At 56.1% G+C, this 22,045-nt stretch overlaps 1 protein-coding gene and 1 long non-coding RNA gene across 4 annotated transcripts in view; one reads left to right on the forward strand and one right to left on the reverse strand.

Annotated features, from left to right (window-relative positions):
• Positions 1 to 2,505: 2,505 nt before the first annotated feature.
• On the forward strand, positions 2,506 to 13,588 carry LOC118981939 (uncharacterized). 2 transcript variants are annotated; one of them, XR_005065436.1, is made up of 4 exons: positions 2,506 to 4,739; positions 6,424 to 6,613; positions 7,457 to 7,611; positions 13,118 to 13,588. It is a non-coding gene; the product is annotated as an uncharacterized LOC118981939 (long non-coding RNA). The 2 variants fall into 2 exon arrangements; XR_005065437.1 differs by lacking the exon at positions 13,118 to 13,588 and adding an exon at positions 10,575 to 10,954.
• The window catches only part of KCND3 (potassium voltage-gated channel subfamily D member 3), a 184,662-nt gene continuing 169,495 nt past the window's right edge, over positions 6,879 to 22,045 (reverse strand). The window contains exons 3-8 of one of the 2 annotated variants that reach the window (XM_037038812.1): positions 17,210 to 17,372; positions 11,510 to 11,611; positions 11,053 to 11,142; positions 9,543 to 9,599; positions 8,147 to 8,394; positions 6,879 to 7,472 (exon numbers count right to left, since the gene is read on the reverse strand). In XM_037038812.1, the coding sequence (XP_036894707.1) occupies positions 7,271 to 7,472; positions 8,147 to 8,394; positions 9,543 to 9,599; positions 11,053 to 11,142; positions 11,510 to 11,611; positions 17,210 to 17,372 (862 nt within the window). In that variant the 3' untranslated portion in view covers positions 6,879 to 7,270. The remainder of the gene's footprint in view (positions 7,473 to 8,146; positions 8,395 to 9,542; positions 9,600 to 11,052; positions 11,143 to 11,509; positions 11,612 to 17,209; positions 17,373 to 22,045) is intronic. The other variant, XM_037038813.1, reaches the window with a different exon arrangement.

The raw sequence follows: 22,045 nt of genomic DNA on the forward strand, positions 1-22,045 counted from the left end.
AGAGATTTTTCCCCAGTTTTTACCTCTCATACTAAGGTCCTAGGGGACAGTCGTTTTCTGAGATAGTGTTACCTGAACTTGCCATTTAGAAAAAGGTGATCGGAAGAGAGTTACTCTTCATTTCTTCTCCGAGGCAGCCAGTCCTTCCTGATGACCCATGTGGTCCGCAGACCGTTCTGCACGCAGCGTTTGTGACGAGAGTCCTGTGTGTGTGCAGATACGCGTTCTGTTTGCAAGAGGAAAGCTCCTCCCGTGTGCACGCTGGTCAAGGCGGGGTGGCCGCTGTCCGTTGCAGCTGGGAGCGAACATCCGAGGCCATTGCTCTTCACGGTCCAGCACTCACACAACACGGCCCTGAACTTCTGACTTGGGTTCCTGTCCATCGGCCAGTGGTAGGGTCCCCTTAACACAGATAGATGGGTGTTGCCAAATTAGAGTGGATTAATTAACATGAAATAGCAAATCCACAATTAGGTCCAGTGTGTTATTAAGAAGTGGAGTCTTTAATTACGCCTTTAAAGAAAGTCCCGTCACTGTGTAATTGCTGTGCCCCTCTCGACTCTTCCCCCTTAATGCAGGCAAGTTCACGGTTTGTCACAGCTAGGGGGTTCTAATTAGGGTGCTGCTGCCTCTTAATTAGAAATGAGGTTACCCGTTAGTCTTGAAATTAATTGGATTCCCTCTTTAGGTTTGTCATACTTTGTGTTTGCTCCTTTTTTTTTAATAGAAAAATAAGCTGGAGGTGAGCATATACATACATAAAAACGACTGGTTTCATTTTCCATGAGCATTTGCCATGGGAAATGCTGCCATTCCAACATTACATTGGAATGTCTGGTTCTCAAAAATATTTGACGTTTGCCAGGAAAATGTCAGCCGTGACCTCCCTCCATGAGGGGTGCAGGGGTGAGGGTGGCAGGGGTCTGTTTGCTTGCAGAGAAGACTGTCTGGTTCACAGTTGTCCTGGGTGCACTTCCCTGCCGTCTGTTAGGGACCATAGAGAGGTTCTAGGCGAACCCACTGGAGAACGCTTTGTGGTGTAGGGGGAGAGTGCTCGTCCCAGGGCTGCCCGCTGTTTTACGTATAGCGGACACTCAGCCTCTCAGGGTCCCGAGTTTGCATGGATACAGTGAGGGAGCTCGACTAGGAAACTTTCTGGCTGGGAAAAGGATTGTTATTTCATGACTATAGAGTCTTTCATAAATTCAGGAAATGTGTGGAATGGGCTAAATGCTTGAATTCCAGAACACTAGGTGAGCACACCAACCACCACCAGTCCAGTTGAGCTTCACCGAACTTACCAGGGAGAGAAGTCTTCGGAAACCTGCTGCTTGGGATAGTTCTGGCTTGGAAATAGATGTAAACTGTGATTCGGGGTCATTTTAAAGCATTATTTTCTAAAGTAGTTTAAGTATTGTGGTACAGTTTACTAACCTTTCAAAAACACATGGTTTAAAGGTAAAAGTCTGCCTCCTAACTATTAAAAAAATACTGAAGAGGAATTCTGGTACTTGGGGATCAACTTCTATGAGACAAGGGAGTCGTCTGAAGTTTTTAGGTTTTTTCTTCCCCCCTATGTCAATAAACCTGTTCATCGTAAAAGATAAAATACTTTTGATAGTCACAGCTGACCTGGGAACCTGTCCCAGGGAAGGAGACCTCTGGTCTCGGCAGAGTACGTTTATTAACAGTTTTGTGCCTCTGAACTGTAGGGCTTTGGAAAGAGCACCTCTGGTTTCGTTACCTTTTTCCAGGTGGTTGGCACTGTGGATCTGTAGTGACACCTAGTGGGTGATGCGGGTAAAAGCATCCGTGAGTGAATTGAACTCCACAGCCAACTAACTGCTGGGGCCTGGGCGTGGGAGGTGTGCCCTAGTGTCCCGTTTCCACTACAGTTTTCTTTGGGATCTGGTGGTTGTGGGGAGTTAAAAGGATGCCCGTTGTCACCACACGTTGGGGACGTGAAAATGCCAGTTGCTCTCTCTGCCTGAATCAAAATCACTAAGGTTACAGCCAATCTTCAAGATCCCTCATCCGGTTCCCCCACATTTAAGACAAAGCAGCAAAGGGAAGCCGAGAGAAAAGTGCCTGCCGAGGGGTCATGTCAGTAGGTGATGGCGCCCGAGCCTCCCAAGCTCTCCGCCCCGCCCTCTGGTTCAGTGTGCGCCCCTTTCCAGTTTGAGACCTTGGCTCAGATGGCGGAGCACAGCATATTCCGCACACACTTAGCAGAACCAGTGCTGACACACAAAGGCAGGATTTCTTTCAATACCAGGGCTGGGCCTCGACGTACAGCTGCTGACAAGCACCCAGATGCCTTCCTGTTGGTGAGCATCGTGAGGACAGCAGGCAGGCAGGTGAGACCGGTGCCAGGCGGGGGGTTGGGCTAGACACTTAAGCACCTACCGAGGTTCTGCACCTTTAAAAAAACTATTGTTTCAATGACAGTTGACGCACATTGTATTAGCCTCAGGTGCTTTTGTCTAGCAAGGTAGAAAAAAATTACCCCGATTTCTGGTGTATAGCAGGAGAACTGGCATGAAAATAAAGATCGTCATTTTAGGGTTTGTGGCACATAGTTTAATCCAGATTGGATACATCCGTACAGCGGGGGCACGTGACTCGGTACTGTAAATGATACACGTTTTAACATACGCACTACAGTTGCAAAAGAAGACGACAGGAAACCCAAGAGTTGTTTTTTTTTCCCCATAGAAAGTTTGCACGTTTATCTTCCTGCAGTTTTATACAGTATTCTTTGCCATTGTGATGTTGGTAAGCAAAGCCCGTTTATTATACGAAAATAGAAAAGAACACACTTGATGTTTTTCACGCTAACATTAATGGGGGAGTGACCTCTAAGGAGAACATTACATTGGAATGTCTGGTTATCAAAAATATACCATCCCTCCCACCTCCTGGGTTTGTAAAATAGTCTGTTGGTCCAAGGAGCCCCCCAGGACTTGGACTAGCGCCCTACACTGGTTGGAGTGACAGCGTCCAGTGCAGTTAAGTGACCTGCCAAGACAGATGTCATCCCCACACTTGATGAGAGAAACAGAACCCTCTGAAGAGGAAACAAGACTCGACAGGAACCTCTTTAAAGCTGTCTCTTCGCCGACAACCACTTCCTCTCTGTCTGGGGATGCTGTTTGGGCTCCAAGGGCCACGGCCATAACCACGTGCTTCCTTCGTCCAGTCATTTTGAAACTTTGTAAGGGATGCGATCTCAGAAGGGAATCAGAAAGGGAAAATAAAAGTCTTCCTGGTTCCTATTTGTCACGGTTACCATGCCAACTAGTTTAGAAGAGAAACTAATATTGCCTTAGTGACCTAAGATCCCACCTTTGGGTTCTTTCTGCCTTGTGGTTCCTGGTAATTGAAGCGAGGGCGTCTGGACCACGGGGATTCATCCATAACCTCGAGCTCTGAGTCGTGCTCAATGGCGACGATGACCTCAGCAGTTTAAAAAAGGGAAACGGAAAACATCCAGGTCCATGTGTCAGTATGCGCTCTCCCTGCCTATATCTGGTGAGTGACGTGATCCTGAACAGCAGGCCCCACAGCGTAAAAACTGGGTCAAGTCCTCGGCACCCCTGCGAGTGGGCTTTTTGTTAATACAGGTCAGCATGAACCGTCCACTTGACTTTTTGTTCAGATTTTTTTAACTTCGCTTTTCTGTTTGCTGGCCTTACCCTTGTGTGGGGCTGTGGACTAATGTGTTCAAATGGCATCGAGAATGTCTGGCCTTCCGGACAGAATTCTCTGCAGTTCGTCCCGAGCTCAGCGCGTGTTATGAAAAGAGGAGCCGAGAGCGGAATTGCCCAGAGTTTGCTCCTAGGTGCTCTGATGCGGGCCTTTCTGAGCGGAAGCTGCCTTGCCCTCAGTCAGCACCCTTGGCATCCAGGTGCTCAAAACAGAAGCCAGTCTCAGAGCGACGTGGTGTGCCCCGGGAGAGAATCCCCAGGGCATGCCGTCTATGCTCTGGATCCTAGTCCTGCCCGTGAATTTGGAGAAGTCACTGGGCTTCTCCCTGCCTGCTTCCTCTCTGTCAGTCAAGGGCATAGCGTCCAATCCTGCTGCCACCAGAGTCTGTAGTGAGGATCACACAGAAGGCACGCTTTGAAATGGCGTCTGAACCCCTCTCCCTTGAGAGGGCTGACCACTCCCTCGCTCACCTATTCTCAACAGTTTGGGGCCAGTTCTGTGCGGGGAATGGCGGCTTCCAGGGGGCGGCTCGTGGTAGCACAGCCGGGTGTTTCCCGAGGGCTACGTCCCAGCAGGGCTGCCGTGCACCTAAGACTAACTGTCTGGTGGCAGCGCGTGTTCTGTGACGGGTCTTCTCTGAAGCCTGGTGGTTCTGAGGGGCAGCGGGAAAAGCGCTAGACTAATGGCCAAGGGACGTGTGTTCTGATCCCAGCTCTGCCGTGAAAGGACTGCCTGACCTCGAGCAAGTCACTTCTTTCCTCTGGGTCGCAGCTTTCTGTACTGCCAGCTATTACAGAGGTTCTTCAGTTTCTTCTGGTTCGGATACACTCCTAGTTCTTTCGTTCCTAAGTTTCCATTCATCGGAATGTAGCCTAATCTGATTTTTTTTTAATGCCCTCTAATGCTGAGTGGGATCGAATGGTGCAGGTGGGTTTGGGAATCTTCTGCTATGTGGAAGTGGTTGATAAACTATGAAAGCTCAAGGCCATTACCCAGAAGACCGTGAGAGCGGGTTCTTCCACCCCTGGCCGGTGAGCGCGACAGACTAAACCGACCTGGCACACGACCTGTTGTGTGCCTCCCTGTGCAGTGCGCAGTCCGTCTGCTGGATTCCGTTTGTGCAACAAGCCACTTTCCCGGGCTGACCTTTGGCACCAGAGGTGAGCTGGGTCTCCTACGCCGGGCTGTGGCTGCGCTGGGGGGTGGAGGTGCAGGGGAAAGTCTAATGGGCTTTTTAGAAACTGGCATAATGTGGGACTCAGAAACGGAGCCAGAGGAACACAAAACATTGAGTTCCTTATGGTCAAAAAGTGGAAAATTCCCTGGGACGTGATTATTAAAATGTGTTCACTGATTCTGGGGGGCTGCTGCGCTCCCCTGGTGCGCAGTCAGACGCGTCTCTGCAATGGGTCAGCTGTCACCCCTGGGATACTCACTTGTGTGTGGCAGTAGCTGTCCCTGCCCACCTCTGTCCCTCACCCCACTCAGTTCCGAGGATGTGAACTTAGAGACCTAGACACTCCTCGCTCAGCTCCATTACCCATTCTCTCCCACAAAAACTTCTTTCCTGGGCCTTTGCCTGCCGGCTAGCCAGGACCCAGCCCCGTCCTCTGCCTCCCCTGGTGCGCATGAGTAAATGGGTGTAAATGCTTGTTCTCGGGCGTGTGTAGGTCGTGTGGCCCACGAGTGTTCCTCTGTGGCTGTTAAGCTGTTCCACCCACTCGCACCCTAAGCCTGGAGGGCCAGCACCCCCCGTCCCCATGTCAGGGAACTCCTTGAGGCCAGACCCAGGAAGGGGGCTCGGGCGAGCCCAGTGAGGACAGTTAGGCAGATATGGGAGCAGGCGCCCCCTCCTCCGCGCTCTGCCAGCCCTCCAGTTGGGTGCCCCTCGTAACCCATGGACTTGCCTCTTGCACGGGGTCAGCAGAGCTGGAGTCACAGGGCAGCCCGCTGAAGGGGCACTTGGCTTCCCGGCTGGCGCCCTCCTCTGAATGGTAGTGGGCAGAACGTTCCTGGCCCACAGGTACAGGTCTCCCCGCCACTGGGGAGAGTGCTATGGGGCAATGGGGACAGGGCGAAGGAAGGAGCTTGTCACTCACCCCGAGGCCCCCTGCTCCCCTGTCAGCAGTGAAAATGGAGAGGGTTCCAGAAAGGCCATTCTGGCCCCACCAGGGTGCAAGCCAGGGCATCACTCTTGACAGTCAGAAACACTGTCTAGGCCCTCAGAAAGAATATTCACTTGTTCACTTGCACAGGGGTCATCAGGCTTCTCCCCACTTCAGTTACCCTCCAGACACCTTCAGACGGGGCACGACCCATCCAGCATCTCTTGCTTGCCTGCTTCGGTGTGGCCTCCGTGAGGCTCACAGGCCCGTGTGGAGTTGCTCAGCGTGCAGTGAGGCAGAGGCGCAGGCCCCCGGTCACCGCCCTCTGCAGGATCACGCTGCCTCCCCTGCATGGCTCTGGGTGGAGCTCCGGGCAGAGCTCTGGGTGGGCTTGATGGTGGGAGCCATAGGGCCCGTGGCAGCGGTGAGCCTGGGGTCTTCCGTCCTCCCCACTGGCCCACACCCAGAGTGGGCTGGTTCCTTTTCCGAGATCCCAGTGTGACAAATCCAGGCATTCCCTTTTAGGCTAAATGGGAGCCCTGAGTTCTCTACGGGGTCCTCCCTCGTCCCTGAACCCTCCCGCTTGGCCTCATTCCCTTCTCCTCCACAGCTGCCTGCGCCCTAACAGGACCTGCGTGGAGGAGGCCTCGCTGGTGCACCTCAGGGTCACGGGTCAGTGTGGAGACAGATGGCGGGACAGCTGACACAGCCAGGGGCTGAAGCAGAGAGGGACAGAGACGGGGGACAGGGACAGACCGAGGGGACACGCTGCTGAGCGGTCACTTGGCAGCTCTGTGCAGGTCAGCAGGGCGGTGGGGGCCCAGGCTCAGATGACCTCGCCCCTCCCCCCCCTGGGGGAATGGAGAGAGAATTCAGCAAAACCTGACTTCTTAGCCTAAAAGCTTTTGCTATAAAAGGAGAAAAAGAAAACATCAACCCTCACAAAATGCATTGTTTTGGTTCAAAGGTACTGGGTCCATGGAGAGACATGTCTCACAAAACTCCGTCGGTGTTTTTGTTTCCACCTTTTCCCATGAATAAATATTATCCATTAAGAGCCTTGAAAAGGTGCTTAAATACACAGTGTTGTATTGTCTTCCTGTTTTGCATCTGACAACTCCGAGGCCTCTGGGCTCCTCACAGGGGTCCCCAGAAACAAAAGTTACTGGGTCTGGCTCCCCCTCCAGGCCCTGCGCTGGCTGGCACGCAGTAGCCTCCATCCCAAGGTCCCATCCCCTGCCCCACCCACCCCTTTCCTCCGGCCCCAGGAGAGGCGGCTCCCCGGGGCTGTGCACACCACAGTGACCTCGGGCAACCTCTGCTGCCTCTTGCTCCTCCCAGGCACAAATTCCAGTGCTACGGGTGGGGCGAGGGGACGGAGTGGTCCCAGTGGCCACCCACCAACACGCCAGCCTTCTTCGCCCCCACCACCCACTTGGGCCCTCTGCACAGCGGCTTCACAAGGCGGAGACCTTGACCACGTTGCTGGCTATGGAAGGAATGTTCGTGTTGGGGCCTGGGCTGGCGGGAGGCGGCCGGCTTTCTCCCTCGGGGGTGAGCGCGGGGGGCGTGGGGATGCTGATGATGGCTGTGGTGATCTGGGAGGTTCTGCAGTTTGGTCTCAGTCCATCGTCTGCTTTCAGATTAAGGCTGGAGCGACTGCGATAGAAAGGGAGGGAGTTGCGGGTGGTGTCTCTTGCCAGCGCCCCCAGGTTTCCCTGACCCCCCGCATTTCTAGCTCATGGAAATTAGAAGGAGTTTTCAGTGTCCCTCTTCCTCTGCTTTTGGCCGTTGGCCTGTAAGTGTCCATCCTCACTGCCTGAACTACCTACGACGGCCCAGGCGTGGTGCCGGGCTCTGGGATTCAGAGTTTGCCTGCGTCTTCCCCTGCACTGGGTTGTGCGCCGGTCCCCGTGTGGCATTTGACTTGGGCTTTCCCTGAATTCCCTCATTGGACGTGGGGGGTCGGGGGAGTGGCCTGAATATGAGCAGAGGAAGGAGGGCAGAGTCAGTGATTCAAAATCATTTTGGGAGGAGCCACATCCAACACAATGGTGGAGATGATTTCCTTGGTCCATTCTTTGCACTGGGATAGGCCATTTGTGGGTTTTGTGGGGAAGCTTTTTTCTGGTATCCAATCACACACTGGGCCTAAGCTGGCTATTGTATTCCCCAAAGTGTGTGAAGGGCCTTTGGGTTAACGTGTAGGGCCCAGAGGAAGGTGGGGGAGGAAGGGGTGGGGCCCGTGCATTGGATTAGGGGGACGGAGGGCCAGAGGACCTTGGGGGTTCTAAGCTGGAGATTGTCCAGTCCTGCGGCTGGAAGGCGCCCACCTGGTGGTGAGGGAGGGCTGCTCGCTGCCCTGGACGTGGATCGTGCTGAGCTCCTGCATGCTGCGCAGGCGGGTGGCCGGCAGGTTGGAGTTGGGCAGGTGTGTGGTCTTCTTGCTCCGCCGGGAGCAGCAGGTGGTTGTGAGGCCCGGATGGCTGGACAGCGAGGGGCTCCGCGTGGACGGGTAGTTCTGCATCGAGCTCTCCATGCAGTTCTGCTCGAACATCTGCTCGTCTATGAACTCGTGGTTCTGTGGGAGGCAGAAGGAGGAGATGTAGCAAAGGATGCCGGGAGGAGGGGGATGGGCCCCCGGCTCGGGACGGCTGCCTGTCTGTTCCAGGCCCAGAGAAAAGGGCTTTCAGAGGCTGGGGGCGCAGATAGGCGTTCGGGAGGCCTGGTGTCCCACAGGCCTCCGAAGACGAAGGAAGGAGAGTTCAGTGGGCAGCCCTGGCCATGAGGCTTGGGGTGGTGTGGGACTGGAGTTGTTAAAATCGTGGTGGGGTTGTACATGCCCTCTGCAGCTTTGAGCTGAAGGGACACTGGGGACATGGAGGGATTTAGTGGCGTTGTCCGAGCTGGAAGCAAAGACAGGATCCCGGGGTGGCAGGTGAGGAGTCACAGCTACGGGCAGTCAGTGTGCTAAGTCAGTGTGCTAGGCTGTCTTTTCCGGATTGAATGGGGGAGAGCTGCAGGAGCCCTGGGTAAGCGTGAGACTGACGCTTTTATCTGAGAGGCTCTCCCAAGGCACTGGATTATTCACGGGCTTGGGGGAGCCTGCTCACGAAGGCCAGTGGGGTCAAACTGTCAGGGTTACGATTTAATTACTGGTTTTTGTTTCACTGATAATTGGACATGGATGCCTGGAGGCATAGGGTCTCCTAAGTCAAGGGTAAGCACAGGAAGGGAACGCTAACAGCTTCCTGACTAGAGGCCATCAGGATGGGGTGGACCTGAACCCCGGAGAAATGAAAGCATGGCTATCTGCCCACGGCGGCTAAAACCCTCTGGCCCTGCCGGTCGGCCAAGGCTGCCAGAGTGCAGAGAAAGTCTGAAGGGAGGGAGCACGGGAGCAGTTTGGGGACCAGCCCCAGGCCGACACCAGGCGTCCCCATGGAGCTGGGGAGGTGGCCCTGGACAGTCGTAGGTACCAGCACTGGTGCCATGCTCCTCTGCCCCCTCCAAGCCCTTGGGGGTGTTAAAGAGGAAGTCAGAAAGGCAGCCGGGCAGCTCACAACACACTGGCAGCCGAGCTGGTGCTGGGGTGACCGCGGCGGGGGGAGCAGCCCCAGAAGAACCAGCAGCGCATGCAGACAACCAGGCCAGGGGTGAACGGAGGGCATCCACAGACTCAGAAGAATCAGAGAGAAAGACAGCAATTGAAGTTTTAAAAAGTTATACCTTGATGGTGGACGTTCGTACGGACAACAGGGGATCATCCACAAGATAGGACAACCCCTACAGGACAACATGCCAACAGAAGATAGAAACACCATTGATTGCTCATTCCGGCATTCCCAAGCTCAGTGTCGACATTCAGTCTCTCCATCCCCGCATTCCGCCCCCCGAGCCCAGCACAACCTGCTCACACCCGACATTCGTCCCTTCCCTCCCAACATCCCTCCCTGAAATCCAGCATTCCGTCTCTTCCATCAGGACATCCCATCCCCGCAGTCCGACATTCTCCCCCTCAAATTCAGCATGCCGCCCCCTCGAGGCCAGCATTCCAGCCCTCGTTCCCCAGATCTCATTTCTTCAATGCCAGCATTCCAGACCTTCAGACCCAAGTCACCTCACCCGCCCACCCGGCACGTGCAGCGGGGAGGGCGGCCGGGCTAGTCGGCCCCTCCGGCAAGCCCTGCCTTGCAGAGAGATTCTGTACACGTGCGTGCGGTGCTTGGCACTAAGGCGTGTTGGGCGAGGCTGGAGACTAGGGTTTACAGGCCGCCCCCCATGGTGGACGACCTCGCTGGGCTCAGCCGCCACCCACAGGGTCATCTAAGATCTGTCCCCTGCATTGAGGCGGCAGGGATTTGGGATGTGAGAATTAGAAGGTTCTTCCTTAGTGCGCTGACCCCAGGGTGCAGGCTCGTTGGAGAGGGAGGCTCTAGAGAAGAGCAGGAGAGGGTTTCACTTCCTCGCTTTGGTCCTCTACCCTGATGTCCCCGCCCTCCCGACCATTCCTGACACGCTGGGCCAAGGATCCGGGTTGGCCCACTGCCCTTCCTTCCGGTCTGTCGGTGAGGCACGGGCATCGTTCCGCATCGCTACCAGGAGGCCCTAAACCACGCTCTGTTTGAACAGTGAGCCTTTCGGGAGTCTGAGCTCCTCGGCACAGCAGGGGGACAGCAGGACGCCGTAATAATCGAATCCCTGTTTGGGGAAGGAAATACACATGCGCTGCCTCCTTTACTTACCATCTCCTGTTCCTAGAGGAATGGAGGGGGCAAAGGGACTCACAAATTGAGTCCACTTAGCCCCAGGGGTAGCACAAAACCCGACACGCATCTCTGCTGTCCTGTAGCAAGTGAGTATAATAAATTCAGCCCTGGTTTTGAAGAGTGATGCCCCTCACAACTGGGGGACTGATGGGCAGAGCCCTTAGCCCAGTAACCAAGACACGGGTGTGGGATGGGAGCGGTGGGAGACCCTGGGGGAATGGCCTCCTCTCTGTACTGCAGGGCACAGCTGGCCCTGCCGTGGTGACTCTGCCCCTGTCCTTGGAGTTGACAGAGACCTCATCTCTACTTTTTGGATCGGAAGGAGGCAGACTTCAACTCCTGAAGTTGGCCCAGGATGAGGATGAGAGTGGAGTTCTCTGTGAGTTGTGACCTCAGAAGAGGGCTGGGGTCAGGGAGGGGAGGAGGGGGCCGGTGGTGGTCGGGGGGGGGGGGGGCGGGATGGGACTCACAGTGGTTTTCTCCAGGCAGTGCAGCAGGTGGTGGTGCTGGCTCTCGATGAGTGAGGTGGTCTTGCCCACGTGCTCCTCCTCCGGGGTGCCCTAGGGAGATGGGGAGACAGACCGAGGACAGGGCTGGGGACCCGTCCTCTCTCCAGCCCCTTCACCTCCCACAGACGGTGGGAGGGCACTGGAAAGGCCCGGCTGAATCAGGTTTTAGGTACACCATATAACATGCTTGCCTTGGTCTGAAGCTGGTCTGGGTAGTGGTGACAGTTTTGGGAGAGGTGTGTAGGGGGCTGCAGCCTGGGGGAGGTGTGGACACGTGTTCAAAATGGGGCTTTGGGGTGGGAGTTCTGGTGCCCCCGGAAGTGAGAACGAGTCTATCGTCTCCTCTACCTCCCGGCCCAGGTCTGCTGGGCACCCGCCATTGGCTCCCCTCCCCGGCCTGGGTCCGCTGGGCACCTACCATCAGCTCCAGGGCCTCGTTGAGGAGCCCGTTGCGCTTGCTGTGCAGGTAGGCGTTGGAGCTGCCTGTTTTCGCCACACGGATCCTGGCGAGGCGGGCCTTCTGTGATCGGCAGAGACAATCAGAGTGTGAGGTCCGAGGACCGCGAGCCTGGCCAGGCCAGGCCAGGGGGCTGTCCCAGGGAGGCTGGGTTCTTGGGTGATTACAGATGTGGGGGGCTGCTTCTCCCCAGCCTCCCGGGTCTCTGTCCCTAGGCCCTGGGACTGGGTCGGAGACTGGGTCCCTTCCTGGTGCAGCTCGGCTGTGGTCCGAGCTCCCAGAGGTCCCACTCACCTCTCCAGCCGGGTGTCATCCTGGGCTGGAGCAGCACTCATCCGAGTCCCCCCGACCCCGACGGTTCCTGAGTGGGTCGGCTCAGCACCCCGTTGATGTTGCTCATCAATGACCCGCTGGATGTTGCTCATTGAGCTCTTGCAAGGAGCGTATGTCACAGCCCTTCTGTGAGCCTCCCCTGGGGTCCAGTGCCCTTCCCTGCAGGCAGCAGGGGCCCAAGTACCGGTTAATTATGAGCAAAGCAAAAACTGTGCACATGGGCCTCGCATCCCTGCTCAAGTCCTTCCCCGCACTGTGCTTCCGCCTTAGCACTTGCTATGAAGGTGTTTACACACTTAGGTTGTTACTGTCTCTCCCCAACCCCTGCCAGAACGTACACTCGTGAGGGCAGGAGGTTTGGTTTTGTTCACTGATGTCTCCCCGGTGCCTAGTCATTTTTAAATAAATAAAATGAATTTACAATCGCACGTCTGTCTCTGGGAATGGGCGCGTGCACGGATGTGTCAATATGTGCATTTTCTTGTTGTGCACACCCGTGGGGATGAGTGTGGGAGTGCGTGTGTAACGGGGAGGCTGGGACACCTTCCACACAGCACTCCGGCTCTGACTGGACAAGGGGACACCTCTCAGCTCTGCCCCGGGAAGCCAGCAGCAGACCTCTGGGAGGAGAATAGCCTTGGCGCCGCATCGCAAGCCGCCATCCCCTGTCCTCAGAGGCCGTGGGAGGGGTTGGGCACCACATGCCAGCTGCTTTTCCCCTTCTTGCTGGTCACCACTAGGGTCCTGTCAGCAGCAGAGCTGCAGAGTGAGGCCGAGGAGGAAGAGGCTCTGGGAGGAAGGGGAGGGGGCCTGGTGGGGCTCTTCCTGGTGTGAGACCAACGTGGCTGGAGGCCAGCACGCTTGCAGCCCTGGCAGAGGCACCCATGGGGACCCAGATGCATCCCGGGTCCATTGCTTTGTCCACTGCTTGGCCTCCTCCTGTCTCTGGGAAAGTGCACATGGAACTTCAGCAAGGCCTCTGAGCAGGAGAGGGGCTCTTGGAAATCGGTGGCCATTTCCACTTCTTGTAACCCTGGCTCCAATATGGGAAAGTGTCCCCTCCAGCTGTCCAGCTGGGCTGGTGCATCTTTTGAAAGGAAGGCAGGGATGAAGATCCAGGCTGTCAACAGAAGCACAGAGGACGATTTCTCCCTCTTGTTGGCTGGGAAGTCACTCTGTTGCCCAGTGTGTCCCTGCAGGGACAATTCAACTCTCTTCCCTGACTTCTAAATACAGGGGAGAGACCAGGACTTGAACTTGGAAGATCTGTCTGTCACTCCTGAGGAAGAACGCTCCCGTATATGGAGAGGAGGAAAGGATGGCAAATAAGCCCTATTACTCTCTTCTCTCTGAGCTAGGAACAGTCATTCAAGTCCAGGACAATTCTCCGCCCTGGGGGTCCGGCTCCAGCCCCCATCTGTCAGCTGGCTGCCTACATTGAAGCCAGTGCCTGATTGAGGGAGATGTAGCTGCTACTGCTTGGGGTGCGGACTGGGGGTTGAGAGGTGCATACGTAATCCAGTTGTGCCAAGCTCATTCCAGCCTTATGTAACTTGATCGCTCCGCTTAGAGTCCGACCTTTCTCGGGTTTGGGGTCTGTCTTCATTACTTTCTAGAGATGAAAGATTCTCCTGTTCTCCTTTGTGGCAATTCTTTTAATCTTATCTTACCCTGGGCTCTATTAAAGCAACAGATTGTCATATCAAATGTACTGTATCGTTTAATCATTTCCCACGCAGGATCGAGGTTCGCAATGTGTTTACAGAACCAAACCCAGCACTTGGAATGCGATGAGGCTCCCTGGCTCGGGGCTCCCCACAGCCGGCGCCTGCGGCTCCCATGTGAGCTCGTCTCCCGTTAGAAGCACAGACCTTTGCCCTGAGTAGGTGTTCGGCAGGGCGTGGGGTGGCCCGGAAAGGAAGAGGCCACATGGGGCGTCGGAAATGCATGTTAATAAAGCCATCGCAACAGGCTTCATCGCCGCGTGGGCCGGCCAGCTTCACACTCCGCCACGGCCGTGAGCACAGCATGAGAGTGAAAGAGAATTTGTGATTATCCAGCATCTTGCAAAGACAAGAAATGGAGGGCATGTCAGGAAGGGCAGGCCTGGGGCTAGGCGGGGAACTAGCATGACTTCAGCGCAGGTGCGCCTGCCCAGGCCAGACGCTGCCGCCTCGGCGACAGCCCCCTCCTCCCCGGAGTTTCAGCCGCTGGCCGCCACATCTGTGCACTTGATGCACGGAGCCCGGGGAGCTGGGTTTTCACAAGAGTGGAGACAACGGAGACGGAGGGGGGGTCTGGATGCGGGCCGCCGCCGCTCTGGGTACCTGGCAGTCCCCTGGGGACCTGTCTCCGGCAAGCCCTTCCCAGCAGTCGGGCTGCACGCGCCCTCCGGCCAGGCTGTGGCACCTCCTGCCCCCAGGGGAGGCCGAGGGAGAACAGGGAATTCTCTCACTCAGACCTTAATCCCAGGGCAATGGAAACTGGGTTCACGTGGGAACCTGCACGCGAAGGCTCACGGTGGCGCGGAACCCGAGAGCGTGATCCACCCGACCCTCGGTAGGCGGAGGGTTACACAGGATGCGGCGCATGCGCATCCCGCGGACCGCGCAGCCGCAGAGGGACGACCACGCGCTCACACAGTGGGAGGGGTATCCAGGAATAGCGCCGAACCAAGGGAGTCAGCTCGGAAGGTTGCCGCCTTTGCTAGTCCATTCATGTGACATTTTTGAAATGAAAACAGTTTATAAATGGAGGACACGCAAAGGGCTGTCGGAGAGAGGTTAGGGACAGGGCGGTGGTCGGGTGGGAGGGTGTGATAATAAAGGGGGTGGTGGTGGGTGCAGGAACCTGCAGAGCTGCTAGCGGTGTAGAAAACTTGACACACACACGCACAGCCAAACTGGTTGGTTGTGTCAGCGTCCATGCCCCAGTTCTGATCATCTAAAATAAAAGGGAGAGGGGACCAAGTCCCTCACTCCAGATGCTCCCTGCGCTCTGTCCACTGCTTGGTCTCCTCATCCGATGTCCAAGGCACCCAGCTCAGAGCCCCTTCTCGGAAGCAAACAGTCACGGAGCGATGTTAGTGATTACCCCAAGCACAGCAACCCGGGAGGGGGTGGGTGACAACTCAGAGCCTTCATGTCCGAGGCGGATGGGCTGAGCCTTTTGGCTCCTGAGTGTGTGGTCTGGACTGAGAACCAGCACCGGCTTCCCTGACCTCTGTCCTGTGCCATCTCTCCACGACCCACTGAGTGCCATAGACGGGCCTTCCTTGCCTCATGGTGACAGATTCTAGAAGTAGGCAGTATTCTTGCATTCTTTTCTTTTCCCCCTCTCACGGGAAGCCCAGGGTGAAAGGTGAACGAGACAGAGCTGAGCAACCTTGAGGCAGTGTCCAAGAGGTGAAATCATGGTAAACATGTACTCTGACTTCAGAGGGAGCAGGAAGAGGGTGGTGGGGGGCAGGGAGAAGGGAGGGAGCCTCCTCGTCAGCAGAGGGAGGAATGTGCCAAGCTGACCCCTTCTGGGCTCTAATCACACAGGAGTTCTGCCGAGTCCCACAGGGAAAGGGCCACTATGCCACGCCACTCGTGGATGAGATGCTCTGGGAAGCAGGTGGAGTTGTGGGTATGGAGGGAAAGGGAGCTGTGGAGAACATGGCTTGGGTGGGGCTTGCCATGGGTGCAGCCTTGGCCCCCATGTGAGCTGAGGATGCCTTTGAACTTCACCTGCTGGGCCAAATACCTGGGTGAGCCCTAGCCCTCGCTGGTGGAGGTGCGGGGAGCTGCTGCAGGCCCTGGCCTTCTGGGCCTCAGGCTCCCGGATGTGGGAGGTCATCCCAGTGTCTCCCTGCCCCTCCCTCACAGGCACAATGAGTGTGGAGCTCACTCACACTGGCCCACTGGAGGGGGACAGGGGAGGCAGAGCCCTGACCTCAGGTGAGGAGGTAGGAAAGGCGTGCTGAGAGGCAGAGGGCGGCTCAGGCCTGGCCACAGCGCAGACCCAGGTCCAGATGAGCCCAAATATACCTTAGCCCAGGAGGGAGGCGGCAGGGCAAGGAGGGGGTGGTCACAAGGTCACATGAGAGGGCGATGCTGGGATTTGGTGTATAATTATGTGACTCTGCTGCTGTGTACTCTGCTGTGAAGCACTGGACATGGAGACGAGTACACTGAAGCCAGCCTCTGCACATGTCGTGGCTTTAGCCCAGTGAGCACGCACAGATCCATTCTGAAAGCCTGCACTCCTCCGACAGGTCGAGCCCACCTCGTGGGGCCACCCTGGGAGAAGAGCAGGGGCTGTGTGGGGAGGACGCAGCTCAGCTGCGGTGCGGGAGCCTGGCGCACAGGAGGTGCTCGGCGACTGTTTGTGGGGTGAATTCAGGAAAGAAAGAATCAAGCGGGGACCTCACAGAACCTCAGGCCTCCAGAAGTGACCCTCTCCACAAGGTCCCCTGCAGCCACTGTGCCCGGAAGATGCCCCTGGAGGGTGAGGTGCTCCGAAAGGGTGAGAACGCCCCCTTGGCCCTCCCCTTTCCTTATAAAAGTCACGACGGAGAACCTGCAGCAGCCAGAGGCACTAACAATGCGGATGAACACTGCCGGCTGGTTTGTTCTGGATGGACGGGTGGGGGGTGGGGGGCCAGTCAGGAACGTCATCCAAGCCTTCTGCCATTTCTGCCCACTCTGTGGGCGAGGGAGGGGGCTCATCCTTCCCTGCCTTCATAGGCAGGGCACACTGGACACCCCCAAACATCCATGGGCCCCACGGTTATGCTCCTGATCTTCGGGGGCAGCGCTGTGCCTTGACCTGAGATACCCTGAGGTCCTAAAGCCTGCTGTGCTGTTTGCTTTGAGCTCAATGGCCTCTGAATGTTCTCCTTTCAGAGGATTCATTTTTCTTTTCAGCAAATTTATTTTTGTCACCGTGCTTTGTATAGGCTATTGTCGGGTACTGAAAAGCAATGATGTCCCTCAGGAAGCTCCTGGCTGGGAGAGGGAGGTGTCAGGGGCACTGCTGAGTGGTGGCGGCTGAGGCCTTGGATGGGGAGCCAGGGCCAGAGGAAATCACCCAGAATCTCCAAAGGGCAGGTGACCAGCTGTTGGATGACTGAGGGTTTGCTGCCCTTTGCAGCTGCCGGGACTGGGAGGCAGGCACTGCCAGGTAGGAAAGGACACGAAGCTACCTCTCCCAGCCAGAGGCCGTCTGTGCTGTGGCTCTCTCGGGGACTCCAGGCCGGTCCACCTGCCTGTGACAGGTGCCAAGGCAAAGGACCAGGGCCCTCTCTGGCCCAGCACCCGCCTTGCCCCGGGGTTGCAGGCTTACCTTCTGTGCCCTGCGTTTGTCCGCTCTCTGATTCTGGTGGTAAATCCGGCTGAAATTGGAGACGATCACGGGAACCGGCAGGGCAATGACCAGGACGCCACTCAGGGAGCAGATGGACCCGAAGATCTTCCCGGCGATCGTCTTGGGCACCATGTCTCCATACCTGAGGGAGGGGCAGAGGCAAGGGTAAGGGAGGGGGGCCCTTTGGGAGACAAGTCAGACTCCCCTGCCAGTCATTCGCTCACCCATTCACTCATTCACCCATTCAGTCACTAAACAACTGTTTGGAGTGCCCAATATGCATCAGGTACTGTGATGAGAACTGGGAAGGAACTGGACAGCCAACGTCCTTCTGCTCACGGAGCCCACGTGCTACGAGGGGGAGATTTGTGGTTACTCCTGGGAGGGGAACAGGCACAGGCGCCATGCCAGGCAGGGGAGTGTGGTCAGGAAAGGCCTCTCCAGGGCATTTCAGCTGAGATCTGAAAGGAGAGGATCCAGCTACGCAGCACCCTTGGGGAAGAGTGTGCGGGCAGAGGGAACAGACAGTACAGAGGTCCTGAGGCAGGAGGAGCTTAGCCTGTTCTAGAAAAGGTTAAAGAACCAGCAGGGCGGGCAGGAGGAGGCGGCGGGGGCTGCCGGCAGGGGCCAGACCACGCGGCGTCCAGGGGGCTGCAACGAGGAGTGAGGAGTGTGGCTCTCATCCCAAGTGCAGCGAAGAGTCACGGGGGAGTTTTAGGCAGAAAAGCAACATGGTCTCATTTATGGCAGTAACGTCGCCTATAATAAATCCACCTTCTACCGATGTCGGTATTTATCATTTACAAGGCACTTCTGCATAGCGACCTCCCCAAAGCTCCACGACCCTGTTGTCGATGTACAGCGACCGAGGCTCAGAGGCAGTCGTGGACTGCCCTCGTTCGGATGCAGCTGAGATGGAGACCTCTCTCCTGCTGCTCTCGTCTCCCCCACAAACCACACTGAGTGGGAGAACCACGGGCGCCAAAGTGCAGTCCCCGAGCCTCGGTGCTGGCTCAGCGCAGAGCTCTGAGACAGTCTCTTGAGTGCTTCACACCCTGGCAGCTGCCCCGGGACTGGCTTGGCCTGGGTCTCCCTCAGCCCTGGGCAGCCAGGCCAGGGCCTGTCTCTTCCAATCAATAAGACACTCTCCTGCGGTCAAGTGTTTAGCCTCTTCTTTATTGAGATAATTTAAAGGCTGTTTTAAGCAAAGAGGAGGTGCCAACTCTGTTGGCCAAAGCCAGAGACCCAATCTCCCTGGCTCTGGGCCCTCTGGGTGTCTGGAGCAGAAACAGCTTAGGGTGACCAGGGACTGCCATTTCCAAAACAGTGAGAGTCGAGGTCACTTGTCCTGAGGGCCCCTGGGCCCCATCTAGGGAGGATGTGGAAAGGGGTGGGTGAGCCAGGTCAGGAGTGTGAGGCCCTCACCCCCTGAACCCCTAGGGCTGTGGGAGGCAATGCTGGTGGTGGGCCTGCATCTGGGGGTGAGGGGATGACCTCATTTGAGCCTCTGACACTCTGTAAAGGCTCCTGTCCCGAGAGCCATCCTCTTTCTCCTTCAGCGTCCAGGCCCCTTGTCCTGGCTTGAGCTGTGTCAGTCATGCCACCAGCACGGAGGTCCGCGATAGCTCCTTCTGGGACTTCTGATGCTAGGTTTGCGTCTCTGCCACCCAGCACGGAGGTCCGCGATAGCTCCTTCTGGGACTTCTGATGCTAGGTTTGCGTCTCTGCCACCATGTTCAGCCCTGGCCCCCAGGGACGTGGTTGAGAACTTGGCCCCAAGTTCCAAAACTTGCAATGATGAAGAGAAGGGGGCTGCCCCACAGAGGTGGACCATGCCAGCTGGATTCCCAGACCCTGCGACAGAAAGGGGGCCACTGGGCATGAGACTGGGAGAAAACAAAGCAGGCAGCAATGAGAACGCATCAGGAGGGCTCCATCCCAGGGCGGTCGAGGCTGGTGCAGAAGGCTGAGGGCGACGGAAAGGCTGGCAGAAAGGACGAGAAGGAAAGCTAGGCCCACTGCTGGGGTGGATGGTCTGCTGGGAGCAGAAGCTGGAGNGGCCCCCAGGGACGTGGTTGAGAACTTGGCCCCAAGTTCCAAAACTTGCAACGATGAAGAGAAGGAGGCTGCCCCGCAGAGGTGGACCACGCCAGCTGGATTCCCAGACCCTGCGACAGAAAGGGGGCCACTGGGCATGAGACTGTGGGAGAAAACAAAGCAGGCAGCAATGAGAACGCATCAGGAGGGCTCCATCCCAGGGCGGTCGAGGCTGGTGCAGAAGGCTGAGGGCGACGGAAAGGCTGGCAGAAAGGACGAGGAGGAAAGCTAGGCCCACTGCTGGGGTGGATGGTCTGCTGGGAGCAGAAGCTGGAGAGAACTAGAACGATGCAACCCTGCAGGCTTTGCCTTCTCCACGGGGAGCATGCGTTGGAAAGGCTGGGGCGGATGTGGGGAAACAGGATCCGGAGTCAGAGGGAGGGAATGGGAGAGCAGGCAAGCGCCCAGCTGTCCCCCGTGGGTCCCCATCACAGGACGACCTGGGTCTCACCCCTGAGACTGGGGGCAGGTGCAGACGGGGTTGTGGTGCCTCTGTCTGTGATTGCTGCGAAACCGCGGTGCCACCGAAAGGCACCGAGAGACCAGAGAGGGAACACTGTTGTGTTGGTGTATTGAGAGGAGAGGAGAGGCGACCCGAGAAGCCACAGACCGACAGGCTTGGCGTGCATCGATCCTGCCATCTCACTGCTGGCAGGATCTGAGAGCAGATTATTCAGTGGGCAGCTGGTGCACACTTGGAAAATAAGCTGTATTGGTGCGCGAAGCATGTATGTTGCCAAGTTAACCTCATGCCTGGCTCCGGGAGGGTTAACTGGCTGGCGGATTGGGAGACTGCTACAGGCCTCCTGTGTCGTGACTTTTGCAAGCTGTGTTCTTGGCCTGGTTTTTTACGCCCTTGGTGGGCTGGAGGGAGGTGGCAGGGACAGCCGTGTGGCTGGCAGGGGCTGGACAGCCCTTGCTGTGTCCTGGGCCTCCTCAAAGAGTGCCGACGGTGGGTCCTCTGCCAGCAAGGGAAGTTCAAGGTCTTCCTGTTAGAAGGATGTCCTTCGGCGAACGGGTACATGAAAGTGAGAATGGACCCGAAGTTCGGTCTCTAGCGGTGCGTTCTGGAAGTTTTCAACAGCTCACATAAAGCCAGAGGTGGCAGCAGGGCTTAATGATTGAGAGAAGAGACTTGTGTTCAGTTCGGGGTTGGGTCCTGGCCCCACGTGACTTACTAAATAATTGAGTGAGTTCGGCAAAGTCATTACTATTTTTAAACTTATTTTTATTGCATTTTTCCATTACTATTATCCCCCTTACAGGTCTTCCACCTCCACCCCCCACCCCGCAATCACCACACTGCCGTCCATGTCCATGAGTCCTTTTTCTTTTTTGTTCAGTCCCTCCACGCCTTGGCAGAGTTATTTAACCTGAGCCTCAACCAGTATAAAATAGGCGTTTATAGACTTAACGTATTTTTCGGACTATAAAACGCACGCTGCCCCCCCACCCCAAATTTGGGAGGGATAATGGTTGTTAATGCTGCTGTTGAGTTCTGTTTATATTTACATTGGTGAAATATTGTTATTTATGTTATTAAATATTTTACAATTTTTGCTTCAAATTTTTTCCCCTATTTTCCTCCTCTAAAACCTAGGTGCGTCTTATGGTCTGAAAAATATGGTAACTTAGAGGGTTGTGATGATTTTGAGATAATTCAGGAGCAGCACTTTTCCCTTATCTGGGAAAAGGTAAATTCTCCACAGCCCCCCAGTGTGGTGGCCCCTCCCCCACCATTATGACGTCAGCTCTGTCTGGAGGAGCCGCCATGTTCTTTCAGAACCTGCCCTCTGCCCCCGCCCCCATGGGTCACAGTCAGTGAGTTCCTTTCCTAATGAATTGAAATGAATTGACTGAATCATTTCAATTGATTGAGTCATTTCAATTGATTCAATCATTGATTGAAATGAATCGATATCTTACTTATTGATTCTCGAGAGAGACAGGAGAGAGGGGAAGAGACACACAGAGAGAAATTTTGACTTCTTGTTCCACTTACTTAGGCACTCATCGGTTGGTTCTCATATACGCCCTGACCAGGGACTGAACCCACAACCCTGGCGTATCGGGGTTGACCGCTCTGACCAACTGAGCCACCTGGCCAGGGCCTCCTGGCTTCATTTTGTAACAGCTCTATTGAGACATAACTCGCATACCGTACCATTTGCCCATTTAAATCATGCACGTCAGTGGTTTAGTGTATTTGCAGAGCGGCGCTGCCACCACCAGTCTAACTTTAGAATGTCCTCATCACCCCAGAGAGGAGCCTCACACCCATTAGCAGTCAGTGACCTTTCCGCACCCCGGCCCTCAGCACCCACCCGATCCGCTCTCCGTGCCGAGACTTCACTGCCGCAGTGGCTCCTGCACCTGGAACGCTGGAGTGGGCGAAGCCGAGGAGCGCGCTGGGTGCAGGGCCCACCCACGTGGTCGCAGGAGTCAGACTCCGCCCCTTCCGACAGGTGAAGAGCACCCCATCGCGGGGGTGCCACCTTCTGTTTTATTGTCAGCTGATGGACATTTGGGTGGTTAGCACTTTGGGACTGCTAGAAATAAATCCTGTTGTAAAAGTTTGTGAACCTGTGTTTGTGCGGGCACGTTTCTGTTTGTCCAGGAGTCCCACGGTAACTCTGTGTGAGAGCGCGAGGAACTTACTGGCTGGCTGTTTTTGAAGGCGCCTGTGCCATTTTACAATCACACTAGCAATAGTTAGGG

Source organism: Sturnira hondurensis, unplaced genomic scaffold (assembly GCF_014824575.4).
Source record: "Sturnira hondurensis isolate 20B ecotype Veracruz unplaced genomic scaffold, ASM1482457v3 Scaffold0024822, whole genome shotgun sequence".
Classification (NCBI taxonomy): Eukaryota; Metazoa; Chordata; class Mammalia; order Chiroptera; family Phyllostomidae; genus Sturnira; species Sturnira hondurensis.